Source organism: Bombina bombina, chromosome 10 (assembly GCF_027579735.1).
Source record: "Bombina bombina isolate aBomBom1 chromosome 10, aBomBom1.pri, whole genome shotgun sequence".
Lineage (NCBI taxonomy): Eukaryota > Metazoa > Chordata > Amphibia > Anura > Bombinatoridae > Bombina > Bombina bombina.
In genome coordinates, this window is record NC_069508.1 from 16,254,198 (window position 1) to 16,272,473 (window position 18,276).

An 18,276-nucleotide genomic window follows, 5' to 3' on the forward strand; every position below is an offset into this window, starting at 1 on the left:
TCCTAATAGGTAGGGATTCCTTGAGAGGAGATCCAGCACAGAATTAAGGCTTTTAAGCTAGCCAATTCCTTTATCTCTGATGCTACCATGCTAGCCTTCAAGCAGGGAGCCAATATATCTATCTGGTTGTGCTAGCCCTCAGGACTTGTGGGCAGGCCAGTTCATTTTCTCATGATCAGTGGTTTGTTTTTTCCTCTGCATTCAAGCTTCTGACGGTTCCTTCCAAGTGTAGGACCTTGTTTGGTCTGGATCTGACAGGAATGTTTCTGATATTCTTGTTTTAGACAAGATGACATTTTGCCCCAATCCAGGATTGATCTAGGTGGGGGCCTGGGCAGGCGACATAGTGTCCCAGGGGTACAAGTTAGAGTTAGGACTTTTTCTCCCAGGGGCAGGTTCCACCTCTCAAAGTTATCTGTAGACCGGATAAGAAGAGAGGCGTTCTTGAAATGTGTACAGGATCTTTCCCTCTTGGGAGTGATGGCTCCAGTTCCAAGTCAGGAACAGGGTCTCGGGTTTTACTCAAACCTATTTTTGGTTCCCAAAAAAGAAAGGGAGCTTTCAGGTCCATTCTAGATCTAAAGCTACTGAACAAATTCCTCAGAGTACCGTCCTTCAAGATGGAGACTATCCGCTCCATTCTTCCCCTGATTCAAGAAGGTCAATTCATGACGACCATAGACCTGAAGGATGCGTACCTGCAAGTTCCATTCGCAGGGATCATCACAAATATCTGAGGTTTGCTTATCTAGACAAACATTTTCAATTTGTAGTGCTCCCATTTGGCCTCGCCACTGCCCCCAGAATTTTCTCCAAGGTCCTGGGAGCTCTATTCGGATGTAATTCGGGCTCGGGGAATTGCAGTGGCACCTTATCTGGACGACATTTTGGTTCAGGCACCATCCTTGCAACAAGGATCTTGTTGGCGTTTCTTCGTTCCAACAAGGTTGGAAGATCAATTTGAAAAAGAGCTCTCTTGTTCCGTCTACAAAAGTGACTTTCTTAGGAACCATTATAGACTATCTATGAAGATATTTCTGACGGAGGTCAGAAAAGCTAAGTTTCTGTCCGCTTGTCTGGCCCTACAGTATGCGGCACGGCCATCAGTGGCCCAGTGCATGGAGGCAATTGGGTTGATGATGGCTTCCATGGACATAGTTCCGTTTGTTTGGTTCCATTTGAGACCTCTGCAGCTATGCATGCTCGCTCAGTGGAATGGAGATTATATAGATCTATCTTAGAGAATAGCTCTGGATAAAGCTGCAAGGGATTCCCTACCATGGTGGCTGTCTCAAGAACATCTGTACTAGGTGACATGCTTTCAGAGACCCTCTTGGGTAATTGTGACCACGGATGCCAGCCTGTTGGGTTGTGGAGCAGTCTAGGACTCGTTGAAGGTGCAGGGAATTTGGTCTCAGGAGGAATCTGCTCTCCCCATAAACATTCTTGAGTTGAGAGCGATCTTCAATGCCTTAATGATTTGGCCTCAGCTGGCCCTAGCCCGGGCTATCAGGTTCCAGTCGGACAACATAACCTCAGTGGCCTACATCAACCACCAAGGGGGAACTCGGAGTTCCTTAGCCATGAAGGGGGTGGCACGGATCATCCAGTGGGCGGAGGCTCACATTTGCTGTCTTGCTGCCATCCACATTCCAGGAGTGGACAATTAGGAAACAGATTTTCTAAAAAGAACAGACTTTTTATCCCGGGGAGTGGGAACTCCATCTGGAAGTGTTCTCCAGGATAACAACCAAATGGGGGTTACCAGAATTGGATCTGATGGCATCTAGTCAGATCACCAAGCTCCCTAAGTACGGTTCGAGGTCGAGAGATCCTCAAGCCTTTCCGATAGATGCTCTGGCAGTTCCTTGGAACTTCAAGTTGGCATATCTTGTCCTCTGTTTGCTCTCCTTCTCTGAGTCATCGCTCGGATCAAGCAGAAGAGAGCATCAGTGATTCTAATAGCTCCTGTGTGGCCTCGCAGGATATGGTATGCAGATCCAGTAGAGATGTTGTTACTTCCTCTGTGGAAACTCCTGCTAAGGAAGGATCTTCTGCTTCAGGGGCCTTTTCTTCATCCAAATCTTGTTTCTCTGAAGCTGTCTGCTTGGAGATTGAACGCTTGATTTTAGCTAAGCGTGAGTTTTCCGAATCGGTCATTGAGACCATAATTCAGGCTCGTAAGCCTGTCACTAGAAAGATTTACCATAAGATATGGCGTAAATATCTTATTGGTGTGAGTTTAAAGGATTTTCTTGAAGTAAAGTCAGGATCCCAAGGATCTTATCATTTCTCCAGGAAGGCCTTGAGAAGGGGTTATCTGTCAGTACCCTCAAAGGTCAGATTTCTACTTTATCCATTCTGCTGCACTAACGTCTGGAGGACATGCCGGATGTACAATCCTTTTGTCAGGCCCTGGTCAGAATCAGGCCTGTGTATTAATCAGTTGCTCCTTCTTGGAGCATTAATCTTGTTCTTAAAGTTTGTCAACAGGCTCTGTTTGAGCCTATGCATTCCATAGATATTAAGTTACTATCTTGCAATGTTTTGTTTCTTACTGCTATTTCTACTGCTCGAAGGGTTTCTGGACTCTCAGCATTAGTGTGATTCTCCTTATCTCGTATTTCACGCAGATAAGGCAGATCTCCGTACCAAGTTTGGTTTTCTTCCTACAATTGTTTCGGACAGAAATATTAATCAGGAAATTGTTGTTCCTTCTCTGTGTCCTATTCCTTCTTCTCATAAAGATTGTTTGTTGCACAACTTAGACGTTGTGCAGGCTCTTAAATTCTATCTGCAAACTACGAAGGACTTTCGTCAGTCTTTTGCATTGTTTGTTTGCTTTTCTGATAAACAAAGGCCAGAAAGCTACTGCCTCTTCTCTTTCTCTCTGGTTAAAAAGTTTTATTTGTATGGCATATGAGACTGCTGGACAGCAGCCCCCTGAGAGAATCACAGCTCACTACACTAGGGTGGTGTCTTCTTCTTGGGCCTTCAAGAATGAGGCCTCTGTAGAATAGATTTGTAAGGCTGAGACTTGGTCCTCTCTACACACTTTTCTAAATTCTATAAATTTGATACTTTTGCCTCAGCTGAGGCTTCTTTTGGGAGAAGGGTTTTGCAAGCAGTGGTGCCATCTGTTTAGGTTACCTGTCTTGTCCCTCCCTTATCATCTGTGTCCTCTAGCTTGGGTATTGGTTCCCAGCAGTAATTGATGATGATCCGTGGACTCACCGTGTCATTAGAAAGAAAACGAAATGTATGCTTACGTGATAAATTTCGTTCTTTCTTGACACAGTGAGTCCTCGGCCCTCCCTGTTTTCAGACAGTTTTTTATATAAACATCAGGCACCTCTGCACCTTGAGTTATTTCCTTTCTCTCCTTTTCCTTCGGTCGAATGACTGGGGGTTGTGGGAAGGGAAGTGATACTTAACAGCTTTGCTGTGGTGCTCTTTGTCTCCTCCTGCTGGCCAGGAGTGATTTTCCCAACAGTAATTGATGATGATCGGTGGACTCACTGTGTCAAGAAAGAAAGAAATTTATCAGGTAAGCATAAATTTTGCTTTTTTGAAGAAAAAAATATATGCTTACCTGATAAATTTCTTTCTTTCCGGATATGGAGAATCCACAACGTCATCAGTTACTACTGGAAATATCACTCCTGGCCAATTACCTACATACATTAACCCCTTGAGTGCTAACGACAGAGCCTCTCGGGCCTGCATAGTGACAGGCATCGCCGGGCTTCACGTTTTGTGTGGTGACGTCACGCAAATCGATGTGATGACGTCACAGCGCAACAATGACAGGTATAGGGAAAGAGGGTATGCTGCTAAGAAGCCTGTATCTCAGGCATCTAAGCAGCTACAGAACCCCCAAGACCCACCGTTGGAAAGGTAATCCAACTGTATAAGTCTTGGGGATCTGGAAGAAAAAGAAGAAAATAAAGTGAGAAAAAAATTTTAAAATGCAAAAACCCTCAAATCAGCTTAGCACCCAGGTGGGAAAGTGCTTAGCACTCAAAGGGTTAAGATACTGATGGCCGAACAGTAGACTGTAAAGAGTGGCAAGAGGAGAGACTTTTAAAATTTTCATAGTTAGGGAATCTATTATGGTCCCTAAGAAAACTACCCTTGTAGCTGGAACAAGGGAACTCTTTCCCAGATTCACTTTCCATCCGTGGGAACATAGACAAGACAACAAGGTGCTACTGCAATTCCCTGAGACCTGATCACTGCCAAGAGTCCCCAGAACCTTTACAGAAAATTCTGGGAGCTGTGGCAAGGCCAAACGGAAGAGCCACAAACTGAAAGTGTTGGTCTAGAAAGGCGGATCTCAGGAATTTGTGATGATCCCTATGGATGGGAACATGAAGATATGCGTCCTTCAGGTCTATGGTCGTCATGAACTGACCCTCTTGAACCAAAGGAAGAATGGAACAAATGGTTTTCATTTTGAAGGACGGTACCCTGAGAAACTTGAGGCACTTTAGGTCTAAAATGGGTCGAAAAGTTCCCTCTTTTTTTGGGAACCACAAACAGCACTGAATAAAATCCTAGACCCTGTTCCCTTACTGGAACTATCACTCCCAGGGAGGAAAGGTCCTGAACACAGTTCAAGAATGCCTCTCTTTTTACCTGGTCTGCAGATAATCTTTAGAGGTGAAATCTGCCCATGGGAGGGAAAGTTTTGAACTCTATTTTGTATCCCTGAGATACTATGTCCACAGCCCAAGGATCTGGGACATCATTTAAACAGGGAAAGTCTGCCCTCGACTTGATCCGATCGTGGACCGGGGGCCGACCACTCATGCTGACTTAGACTCAGCTGAGGGTGAAGCTACGAAAGGAACGAAAATTACTTTACGTCCTTTAGGTCTGTTCTTCTTGTCTTGTGGTAGAAAAGACCCTTTTCCATCCGAAATATCTGAAATTATTTCTGCCAGACCAGGTCCAAACAAGGTTTTACCCTTGTAAGGAAGCGCCAGAATCTTGGAAGTAAAATCAGCTGACCAAGATTTTAGCCACAACGCCCTGCGGGAAAGGATAGCCGGACAACTTGGCTCCCAGTCTAATAACTTGCACGTTAGCATCAGAAATAAAGGAATTGGCTTATTTGAGAGCCTTAATCCTGTCTTGGATTTCCTCCAACAGAGTCTCTACCAAAATTGATTCAGACAAGGCTTCGCACAAATAATGCTGCACTTGCTACTGTGGCCATACAAACTACAGGTTGCCATTGAAGACCTTGATGAACATACATCTTCTTTAAATAAGCCTCCAGCTTTTTGTCCATGGGATTTTTAAAGGAGCAGCTATCCTCTATAGGGATCGTAATTCTCTTAGCCAGAGTAGAAATAGACTCTTCTACTTTAGGCACTGTGCACCATGGATCCTTAATGGAGTCAGCAATAGTAAACATCTTTTTAAAGACGAGAGACCAAGAGAAAGGTATCCCTGGCTTCTCCCATTCCTGTGAAATAATCTCCATCACACAGACTGGAACAGAAAACACCTCCATATCATAGAATTTAATAAGTTTACTAGAATTCTTAGGGTTGACAACGACAGAAATATTGTTGTCGTCCAAAGTGGTCAATACCTCCTTTAACAGTACACAAAGGTGTTTCAGCTGAAGATCACAAAATCCATAAAAGGAAAAACCCCCAGAGTAAGCGCAGCTCACAAGAGCCCAAATGGGACCCGACAGACAAGGAAAGACTATGCCTAGGCCAGAAAAAAACGGGGTTATAGGACCGGGCATAGGAACAGAGAAACCTGTCTCTCAAACGTTGTGCAAAAGCACCAAAAGACAACAGAAGACGGAGTCCTCACATCGTCCGAACTTGGAATACTAGAGGTATTCTGCTTACAAAAAAAAGTCTAACAGACCCAGACGAAAAATCCTGAGTCAAACATGCCGCCATCAACAGGATGACACAGAGAATACTTGTTGAGAAGTAAAAGCGGCAAGCAAAGGAACAGATTGCAAGGAAAACTCCCAGACAGAGGGTACACTCTAGACAATCCAAGCCGCCAGACCTACCCACATGTCTTCCAAAAAGGGGAAGCACATAACCTCAACGAGGCCCCCCAAGAAAGAGAGGTGATACCCAGAACCCGAGGTGGAGCAATCCTAGCCCCTCTGCTTTTAAACCAATGGAGCTAGCTACTATGCCCACCTAGATCCTGAAGATGACAACATCTCTCAGAACCCATTCCCAGCCGTGCCAGCCCCAGCAACGGCAGGTCTGAACAAGAAGATCCCCAAAACCAGCTCAAAGACGAGCGGAAGAATGGCCACAGCCAATCCAACTTAGCACGGGTGCAACCTGACTCCTCAGAACAGACTACAGGACCGTAGACCGAAAGGATCTGGCAAAAAAGTCCAACTTAGTCTCGACACAGAGCCAGCAAGATTCCAGATGGAACGTAACAACCTAGAGAGAATACCCCTCTTTGATAGGGAAACTCCCCGTTCCCATCTCCTGAATCCAGGAGAAGCCCTAAGAAAAGGACCACATCTCCATAAAAAGGAGAATAAGCTCACACTCAAGAAGGGGAAAAGACTAAAGGGTAGTACCTACTAAGAGCCACAGGCTAAAAGGAGAGAACAATCCCCAACTAGCTTGCGAACACACAAAAGTCCGGTAACAACCCACAACGGGGTCCACAAGGGAAGGTGAACCGTATAGTCCAAAAAAAGCGCGCCCAACCATAAGGTCGCGTCACTTCCAAAGGCCTTTATGTTCCAAGCCATGAGCCTTTTAACACTACACATAAGCAGATTGAATCACATAAACATGATTATAAACCCCCCTGTTCAATAACCCCCCTCAGGAGATATTAACCCTGGATTCCAAGATACTAAAAGGAGACTCACTGAGACCCTTATGTTAAGTTAGTCCCGCAAGGTGGTAGTCTCTCAGGAAAACATCTGTAGTACAGTACATTCAAGAAGAAAGAAAATGAAAATCTTCTACACCGTGGAACAGGTGTGACGAATAGTAGCATTGCCTTCGCGATGGACTTGAGAGAAGAAAACAGGCAGTGGAGCGAAGTTCAACAACGCTGATTGCTTGAGGAGCTGTTATCATGAGTCGGGATGGTTTTGCAGAAAGACCCTTCATGCATTTCCGGACTCTAACTCTCATCCAGGCTCTCAATGAGAGGCTGACAGGATTACTTAAAACTCTTGTCCCATATTGATGCGTACCACCCTCCATAAGAGACAAATTAAATTCTGACACTTCTCTTCCAACCTCCTGGGACGAAAGGCAAAGAATGACTGGGGGATGAAGTTAGTGGGAGGAGTATTTAAGCCTTTGGCTGGGGTGTCTTTGCCTCTTCCTGGTGGCCAGGTTCTTATTTTCCCAAAAGTAATGAATGCAGCTGTGGACTCTTTCCATTTAAGAAAAAATTAAATTTTCTTCAGACACCAAACTTCACCTCCTCCATTGACAGAGGCAAAGAGAAAGACTGGGGATTATGGGTAAGGGATTGACACTTAACAGCTTTGCTGTGGTGCTCTTTGCCTTCTCCTGCTGGACAGAAATGATATTCCCACTAGTAACTGATGACGTTGTGGGCTCTCCATATCTTAGGAAAGAAATATATTTTTTAAAAAAACAAAACACTGATTTACAAATGATTAAACATCTAAAGAAGACAGTGGTTTCTCTTTAATAGACAGATGACTCTCTATACCATAGGACGGGTTAGTCTCAGTAGCATAGGCGGGGGCTGACATTAGCAGTATTTACAGCTGTGTCAAAACCTTTCCTGTTTGCCACCACAGATAAAGACAGATGAAATGGGCAGAATCATGTGGAAATATTACTTAATGCCAGTAAATACCCCCTACTTCCCCAGTAATAAATCTGCTAAATCAGATTTTATTATTAGATGCAGACATTTTATCTGTCTACATGTACAATTAGATACACTGCCCTCAGGCTGACAGATTAGGTCATGTTTTTAATAACTTTATCACTAACAGCGGGTCTGACAGTATAATGAGCAGTTTATGGCATAAATGCCTTTGGTGGATATGCTGAAAGCACAATGTGTGAAGGACACTGCCCCTCCCCCTGCATCCAGACATACTGTAACTCTGCTACAGTGATGTTAAATGAAAAGTTCTAATAATACTACAAGGTGACTTACAATTGAAATGTTGCATACAAAGTTATGTAATACTTTATTCAAAGGAACATTCCAAAGCAAATCTGTGCTCTGATTGGCTACAGCAGTGATTTTTTAACCTTTTTTTTGCCGTGGCACACTTTTTTACATTAAAAAATCCTGTGGCACACCACCATCCCAAAATTTAAAAAAAAAAAAAATCACACATTGTAGCCTAATACAGCATATATATACACACAAACACAAACATACTGTATGCATTGTGCTGTTATGCCATGCCTCCTACAAACTACCCCTGCACTGGGAGTAAAAAACAAGCAAAGTTTAAAAAATATGTCACACTGTTGTCAGTCTGCCGTGGCACACCTGAGGATCTCTCACGGCACACTGGTTGAAAAACACTGGGCTACAGTATGTAATTTTTCAGTAGTGTTGAGAAGGTTGCCGATTGTCTTGTGCGTAAAATCACTGTGTCACTTCTAATGCAAAAGTTACATGTTATCACAGAGCGGAGTTTAACTCCAATCAGAACCAGAAGTTGCAGAATTCGCCAATCACTTTACCATGTCCTGTTTGGGAGCTCAAGGTTTGCAGCTACCAAGTGGGACTTTAACTCCTGCAAAGGCGTTAGACACCTAGGTAAACACAATTATCTAAGGCAAGAAATGCATAATATACATGGGGCACATAAGTTTTGCATTAGAATGTCTCTTTAAATTTAAAAAAAACATAATTTATGCTTACCTGATAAATGTATTTCTCTTGTAGTGTATCCAGTCCACGGATCATCCATTACTTGTGGGATATTCTCCTTCCCAACAGGAAGTTGCAAGAGATCACCCACAGCAGAGCTGCTATATAGCTCCTCCCCTCACTGCCATATCCAGTCATTCGACCGAAACAAGAAGAGAAAAGAGAAACCATAGGGTGCAGTGGTGACTGTAGTTTAATTAAAACTTAGACCTGCCTTAAAAGGACAGTGCGGGCCGTGGACTGGATACACTACAAGAGAAATAAATTTATCAGGTAAGCATAAATTATGTTTTCTCTTGTTAAGTGTATCCAGTCCACGGATCATCCATTACTTGTGGGATACCAATACCAAAGCTAAAGTACACGGATGATGGGAGGGACAAGGCAGGAACTTAAACGGAAGGAACCACTGCCTGTAGAACCTTTCTCCCAAAAACAGCCTCTGAAGAAGCAAAAGTGTCAAATTTGTAAAATTTTGAAAAGGTGTGAAGCGAAGACCAAGTCGCAGCCTTGCAAATCTGTTCAACAGAGGCCTCATTTTTAAAGGGCCAGGTGGAAGCCACAGCTCTAGTAGAATGAGCTGTAATCCTTTCAGGGGGCTGCTGTCCAGCAGTCTCATAGGCTAAGCGTATTATGCTCCGAAGCCAAAAGGAGAGAGAGGTTGCCGAAGCTTTTTGACCTCTCCTCTGTCCAGAGTAATCGACAAACAGGGCAGATGTTTGACGAAAATCTTTAGTAGCCTGTAAGTAAAACTTCAAGGCACGGACTACGTCCAGATTATGCAAAAGACGTTCCTTCTTTGAAGAAGGATTAGGACACAATGATGGAACAATCATCTCTTGATTGATATTCCTGTTAGAAACCACCTTAGGTAAAAACCCAGGTTTGGTACGCAGAACTACCTTGTCTGAATGAAAAATCAGATAAGGAGAATCACAATGTAAGGCAGATAACTCAGAGACTCTTCGAGCCGAGGAAATAGCCATCAAAAACAGAACTTTCCAAGATAAAAGTTTAATATCAATGGAATGAAGGGGTTCAAACGGAACTCCCTGAAGAACTTTAAGAACCAAGTTTAAGCTCCACGGGGGAGCAACAGTTTTAAACACAGGCTTAATCCTAACCAAAGCCTGACAAAATGCCTGGACGTCTGGAACTTCTGACAGACGCTTGTGCAAAAGAATAGACAGAGCAGAGATCTGTTCTTTTAAAGAACTAGCTGATAAGCCTTTGTCCAAACCCTCTTGGAGAAAGGACTATATCCTAGGAATCCTAACCTTACTCCATGAGTAACTCTTGGATTCACACCAATAAAGATATTTACGCCATATCTTATGGTAGATTTTCCTGGTTACAGGCTTCCGAGCCTGTATTAAGGTATCAATGACTGACTCGGAGAAGCCACGCCTTGATAGAATCAAGCGTTCAATCTCCATGCAGTCAGTCTCAGAGAAATTAGATTTGGATGATTGAAAAGACCTTGTATTAGAAGGTCCTGCCTCAGAGGCAGAGTCCATGGTGGAAGAGATGACATGTCCACTAGGTCTGCATACCAGGTCCTGCATGACCACGCAGGCGCTATCAGAATCACTGATGCTCTCTCCTGTTTGATTTTGGCAATCAATCGAGGGAGCAGAGGAGACGGTGGAAACACATAGGCCAGGTTGAAGAACCAAGGAGCTGCTAGAGCATCTCTCAGCGTTGCTCCCGGGTCCCTGGACCTGGATCCGTAACAAGGAAGCTTGGCGTTCTGGCGAGACGCCATGAGATCCAGTTCTGGTTTGCCCCAACGATGGACCAGTTGAGCAAACACCTCCGGATGGAGTTCCCACTCCCCCGGATGAAAAGTCTGACGACTTAGAAAATCCGCCTCCCAGTTCTCTACGCCTGGGATGTGGATCTCTGACAGGTGGCAAGAGTGAGACTCTGCCCAGCGAATTATCTTTGAGACTTCTAACATCGCTAGGGAACTCCTGGTTCCCCCTTGATGGTTAATGTAAGCCACAGTCGTGATGCTGTCCGACTGAAATCTGATGAACCTCAGCCTAGAAGAGCCTTGAATATTGCTCTTAACTCCAGAATATTTATTGGGAGGAGTTTCTCCTCCTGAGTCCACAATCCCTGAACCTTCAGGGAGTTCCAGACTGCTCCCCAACCTAGAAGGCTGGCATCTGTTGTTACAATCGTCCAATCTGGCCTGCGAAAGGTCATGCCCTTGGACAGATGGACCCGAGAAAGCCACCAGAGAAGAGAATCTCTGGTCTCTTGATCCAGATTTAGTAGAGGGGACAAATCTGAGTAATCCCCATTCCACTGACTTAGCAGGCATAATTGCAGCGGTCTGAGATGCAGGCGCGCAAATGGCACTATGTCCATTGCCGCTACCATTAAGCCGATTACTTCCATGCACTGAGCCACTGACGGGCGTGGAATGGAATGAAGGACACGGCAAGCATTTAGAAGCTTTGATAACCTGGACTCCGTCAGGTAAATTTTCATCTCTACAGAATCTATAAGAGTCCCTAGGAAGGAGACTCTTGTGAGTGGTGATAGAGAACTCTTTTCCACGTTCACTTTCCACCCATGCGACCTCAGAAATGCCAGAACTATCTCTGTATGAGACTTGGCAATTTGAAAGCTTGACGCCTGTATCAGGATGTCGTCAAGATACGGAGCCACCGCTATGCCTCGCGGTCTTAGAACCGCCAGAAGTGAGCCCAGAACCTTTGTAAAAATTCTCGGGGCAGTGGCCAACCCGAAGGGAAGAGCTACAAATTGGTAATGCCTGTCTAGAAAGGCAAACCTTAGGAACCGATGATGATCTTTGTGAATCGGTATGTGAAGGTAGGCATCCTTTAAGTCCACTGGATGGTCCGAATAGTTTCCATTTTGAATGATGGAACTCTGAGGAATTTGTTTAAGATCTTTAGATCCAAAATTGGTCTGAAGGTTCCCTCTTTCTTGGGAACCACAAACAGATTTGAATAAAATCCCTGTCCTTGTTCCGTCCGCGGAACTGGATGGATCACTCCCATTACTAGGAGGTCTTGCACACAGCTTAGGAATGCCTCTTTCTTTATCTGGTTTGCTGATAACCTTGAAAGATGAAATCTCCCTTGTGGAGGAGAAGCTTTGAAGTCCAGAAGATATCCCTGAGATATGATCTCCAACGCCCAGGGATCCTGAACATCTCTTGCCCACGCCTGGGCGAAGAGAAAAAGTCTGCCCCCCACTAGATCCGTTTCCAGATAGGGGGCCGTTCCTTCATGCTGTCTTGGGGGCAGTAGCAGGTTTTCTGGCCTGCTTGCCTTTGTTCCAGGACTGGTTAGGTTTCCAGACCTGTCTGGAATGAGCAACAGTTCCCTCTTGTTTTGAAGCGGAGGAAGTTGATGCTGCTCCTGCCTTGAAATTTCGAAAGGCACGAAAATTAGACTGTTTGGCCTTTGATTTGGCCCTGTCCTGAGGAAGGGTATGACCCTTGCCTCCAGTAATGTCAGCAATAATTTCCTTCAAGCCAGGCCCGAATAAGGTCTGCCCCTTGAAAGGAATGTTGAGTAATTTAGACTTTGAAGTCACGTCAGCTGACCAGGATTTAAGCCATAGCGCCCTACGCGCCTGGATGGCGAATCCGGAATTCTTAGCCGTTAGTTTAGTCAAATGAACAATGGCATCAAAAACAAATGAGTTAGCTAGCTTAAGCGTTCTAAGCTTGTCAATAATTTCATTCAATGGAGCTGTCTGGATGGCCTCTTCCAGGGCCTCAAACCAGAATGCCGCTGCAGCAGTGACAGGCGCAATGCATGCAAGGGGCTGTAAAATAAAACCTTGTTGAATAAACATTTTCTTAAGGTAACCCTCCAATTTTTTATCCATTGGATCTGAAAAAGCACAACTGTCCTCAACCGGGATAGTGGTACGCTTTGCTAAAGTAGAAACTGCTCCCTCCACCTTAGGGACCGTCTGCCATAAGTCGCGTGTAGTGGCGTCTATTGGAAACATTTTTCTAAATATAGGAGGTGGGGAAAAGGGCACACCGGGTCTATCCCACTCCTTGCTAATAATTTCTGTAAGCCTTTTAGGTATAGGAAAAACGTCAGTACACACCGGCACCGCATAGTATCTATCCAGCCTACACAATTTCCCTGGAATTGCAACTGTGTTACAGTCATTCAGAGCAGCTAATACCTCCCCAAGCAATACACGGAGGTTCTCAAGCTTAAATTTAAAATTAGAAATCTCTGAATCAGGTTTCCCCGAGTCAGAGATGTCACCCACAGACTGAAGCTCTCCGTCCTCATGTTCTGCATACTGTGACGCAGTATCAGACATGGCTCTAACAGCATTTGCGCGCTCTGTATCTCTCCTAACCCCAGAGCTATCGCGCTTGCCTCTTAATTCAGCCAATCTAGATAATACCTCTGACAGGGTATTATTCATGATTGCAGCCATGTCCTGCAAGGTAATCGCTATGGGCGTCCCTGATGTAATTGGCGCCATATTAGCGTGCGTCCCCTGAGCGGGAGGCGAAGGGTCTGACACGTGGGGAGAGTTAGTCGGCATAACTTCCCCCTCGACAGAACCCTCTGGTGATAATTCTTTTATAGATAAAGACTGATCTTTACTGTTTAAGGTGAAATCAATACATTTAGTACACATTCTCCTATGGGGATCCACCATGGCTTTCAAAAATAATGAACAAGTAGGTTCCTCTGTGTCAGACATGTTTAAACAGACTAGCAATGAGACTAGCAAGCTTGGAAAACACTTTAAAACAAGTTTACAAGCAATATAAAAAAACGTTACTGCGCCTTTAAGAAACACAAATTTTCCCAAATTTTGAAATAACAGTGAAAAAATGCAGTTACACTAACAAAATTTTTACAGTGTATGTAATAAGTTAGCAGAGCATTGCACCCACTTGTAAATGGATGATTAACCCCTTAATACCAAAAACGGAATAACAAATGACAAAAACGTTTTTTTTTTAAAACAGTCACAACAACTGCCACAGCTCTACTGTGGCTTTTTACCTCCCTCAATACGACTTTTGAAGCCTTTTGAGCCCTTCAGAGAAGTCCTGGATCATGCAGGAAGAAGCTGGATGTCTGTGTCTGTAATTTTTGCTGTGCAAAAAAACGCTAAAATAGGCCCCTCCCACTCATATTACAACAGTGGGAAGCCTCAGGGAACTGTTTCTAGGCAAAATTCAAGCCAGCCATGTGGAATAAACTAGGCCCCAATAAGTTTTATCACCAAACATATGTAAAAAACGATTAAACATGCCAGCAAACGTTTTAAAATACACTTTTATAAGAGTATGTATCTCTATTAATAAGCCTGATACCAGTCGCTATCACTGCATTTAAGGCTTTACTTACATTACTTCGGTATCAGCAGCATTTTCTAGCAAATTCCATCCCTAGAAAAATATTTTAACTGCACATACCTTATTGCAGGAAAACCTGCACGCTATTCCCCCTCTGAAGTTATCTCACTCCTCAGAATATGTGAGAACAGCAAAGGATCTTAGTTACTTCTGCTAAGATCATAGAAAACGCAGGCAGATTCTTCTTCTAAATACTGCCTGAGATAAACAGTACACTCTGGTACCATTTAAAAATAACAAACTTTTGATTGAAGCAATAAACTAAGTATAAAACACCACAGTCCTCTTACGACCTCCATCTTAGTTGAGAGTTGCAAGAGAATGACGGGATATGGCAGTGAGGGGAGGAGCTATATAGCAGCTCTGCTGTGGGTGATCCTCTTGCAACTTCCTGTTGGGAAGGAGAATATCCCACAAGTAATGGATGATCCGTGGACTGGATACACTTAACAAGAGAAATCTCAAAATTAACCTTAATAAATGAGCAGTTTGAGAAAAGCACCAGTGACAATCGCCAATAAGAGGACACTTGCTATGTGAGTCACAAAGCGGTGACACTGTACAGTGATTTAACCCAGAAGACACACGATATCCAACGTCACAGAACCTGATTTTCTTCCCTGCCCAACACTACTGAAAAAGATGACATGTCTGTACTGAAACCAATAAAATAAGCTTCTTCTGTTAGCTACAAAAGGAATAAAAATAAATTACTGGCTCCCCTTGGTTGTTGGTTTTACTTAGTGTCAGAAGGTAGAGATGCATTTTTTCTCAATAATAATAAGATGCATGTTTTCTATTTATTATCAGTAGTAGTATTTTATCCTAACAAAACAAAACAAAATGATATGACAGATTTTTGAAAACAATCACAAGCTAAACAAGTAGTCAGTTGTGTAGGACAGGGGTCTACATGATATACGGTGTCAATTTTTAGTACCTTATTATACCGCTTTCACAATCACAAACTAAACAAGTAGTCGGTTGTGTAGGACAGCAGTCTACATGTTATACGGTGTCAGTGTTTAGTACCTTATTAGATAGTTTTCACTATCACAAACTAAACAAGTAGTCAGTTGTGTAGGACAGCAGTCTACATGTTATACGGTGTCAGTGTTTAGTACCTTATTAGATAGTTTTCACTATCACAAACTAAACAAGTAGTCAGTTGTGTAGGACAGCAGTCTACATGATATACGGCGTCAGTGTTTAGTACCTTATTGTACAGCTTTCACAATCACAAACTAAACAAGTAGTCAGTTGTGTAGGACAGCAGTCTACATGATATACGCTGTCAGTGTTTAGTACCTTATTAGATAGTTTTCACTATCACAAACTAAACAAGTAGTCAGTTGTGTAGGACAGCAGTCTACATGATATACGGTGTCAGTGTTTAGTACCTTATTAGATAGTTTTCACTATCACAAACTAAACAAGTAGTCAGTTGTGTAGGACAGCAGTCTACGTGTTATACGGTGTCAGTGTTTAGTACCTTATTGTACCGTTTTCACAATCACAAACTAAACAAGTAGTCAGTTGTGTAGGACAGCAGTCTACATGATATACGGTGTCAGTGTTTAGTACCTTATTGTACAGCTTTCACACTCACAAACTAAACAAGTAGTCAGTTGTGTAGGACAGCAGTCTACATGTTATACGGTGTCAGTGTTTAGTACCTTATCATACAGTTTTCACAATCACAAGCTAAACAAGTAGTCAGTTGTGTAGGACAGCAGTCTACATGATATACGGTGTCAGTGTTTAGTACCTTATTAGATAGTTTTCACAATCACAAGCTAAACAAGTAGTCAGTTGTGCAGGACAGGGGTCTACATGATATACGGTGTCAGTGTTTTAATACCTTATTAGATTGTTTTCACTATCACAAGCTAAACAAGTAGTCAGTTGTGTAGGACAGCAGTCTACGTGTTATACGGTGTCAGTGTTTAGTACCTTATCATACAGTTTTCACAATCACAAGCTAAACAAGTAGTCAGTTGTGTAGGACAGCAGTCTACATGATATACGGTGTCAGTGTTTAGTACCTTATTAGATAGTTTTCACAATCACAAGCTAAACAAGTAGTCAGTTGTGCAGGACAGGGGTCTACATGATATACGGTGTCAGTGTTTTAATACCTTATTAGATTGTTTTCACTATCACAAGCTAAACAAGTAGTCAGTTGTGTAGGACAGCAGTCTACGTGTTATACGGTGTCAGTGTTTAGTACCTTATTATACAGTTTTCACAATCACAAGCTAAACAAGTAGTCAGTTGTGTAGGACAGCAGTCTACATGATATACGGTGTTAGTGTTTAGTACCTTATTATACAGCTTTTACAATCACAAACTAAACAAGTAGTCAGTTGTGTAGGACAGCAGTCTACATGATATACGGTGTTAGTGTTTAGTACCTTATCATACAGCTTTTACAATCACAAACTAAACAAGTAGTCTGCATGATAAATGGTGTCAGTGTTTAGTACCTTATCATATAGCTCCCTTGAGATTTCTAAGTGCCGTTCGCAACATAAAATTGCTTCGTCAAATTTACACAGAACCTTTAGAGTGTTGCCCAGGTTTCCACTGGCTTTGGCTTCCCCAAGTCTGTCCCCGATGGTCCTGCATAAAGACAAATGTTTACTGTTTTGTGGTGTATCTAGAGGAGCTACGCAAACAGCCCTCTTATTACTATAAAGCTTGTAGCTCAATAGACTAAACAACATGATAGTAATACTTCACCGGTACATCATACAATATCTGTAATAAACAGAACGGGTGATCAGAACTATAGGCGGTACCTTGCTAACGTCAGATCATGGTGGTGGTATTCCAAAGCCTTGTTGTATTCGTGCAGGTAGAAATAGGCATTTCCCAGCTGACTGTAAATAGCACTGAGAGTTTTCAGGTCCTCTGTTCCCACTTGCACTGCAGCCTCAAAGAAGGAAACTCCGGCCCGACAATCCCCACACTTGCACAAACGCTCTCCTTCCAAGGCTAGCTCCAGACATGACGCCTCCATTCTTAAATGTAACAAAATACAATATAAATATTGTTACTCACTGACATTGGTTGTTACAATGAAATGGGATGCGGTAATTCTAGCTTGCTACAGTCTGAAAGCCTCACCCAAGGAAAGAGTTAAGTGTAATGTTGCCCTGGTCTTGCATACTAAATGATTCATAAAGGTTTCAACTGTGCAACACCCGGGAATCTCAACCTACAAAAAGTCTCAGCACATAAATTAATAAACAGCAAATGCAAAATAATCAATTGTTTATCCAGAAAGTGTAGCACAGTGCTGAAATATTGTAGAAAATAAAGCATCCAAGGCACAGCCCCAACAGCAAAACATCATCACAAATAGTCAAACATAATAGAATTGGTATATTTACTTTAGGAGTTGACCGATTTATTTCAAAATTAGGATCCAGCAGGAATATTAAGGAGCCAGACACAAGGTTTTTGGAGACAGGTAAAGGCATTTGTATTGCAATATATGTAGAATTTTCCAAACTGTAAATGGTACAGTAAAGATCTAGAAACCTCTTTACTTGAAATTAGAATTTTACCCTTTTGATGTAAGAAAGGTCAGATCTATTAGAGACCCTTCTAGAACCAACGGTATAACCCTCTGTCTGCCAAATAGGGATAAAACAATGTGCAAACCTCTTTAGAAACCAAGGATTAAAAACCTTGATTTTATAAATTAAAAATAGCAGGGATATAAAGCACAGGCTGAGCGCGTCACCTCTCTAAAAGGTCAAAGACATATCTAAACAAGATCACTGCAAACACTTTACAAACGTTCTTTATGATGAGAGATAATTACAATGTAAGAGCTTTAATATGAGTGAGACCGGTTTAATCTAAAAAGAAGAATATAGTTATTTAAATAATAAACAATGCCACCACTTCTCATGTTAATACGTGTTCTATTAAATGCTCAGCTCTGAAATCTCACTGTTACATAATACAAGTTTTGTGCTTTC

At 42.8% G+C, this 18,276-nt stretch overlaps 1 protein-coding gene across 3 annotated transcripts in view; it reads right to left on the reverse strand.

Annotated features, from left to right (window-relative positions):
* The window catches only part of GPSM2 (G protein signaling modulator 2), a 123,148-nt gene that overhangs the window by 58,164 nt on the left and 46,708 nt on the right, over nt 1–18,276 (reverse strand). For all 3 annotated transcript variants that reach the window (XM_053693818.1, XM_053693817.1, XM_053693819.1), the window contains 2 exons: nt 17,086–17,307; nt 16,771–16,906 (listed from right to left, as the gene is read on the reverse strand). In XM_053693818.1, coding sequence (XP_053549793.1) covers nt 16,771–16,906; nt 17,086–17,307 — 358 coding nt within the window. The remainder of the gene's footprint in view (nt 1–16,770; nt 16,907–17,085; nt 17,308–18,276) is intronic.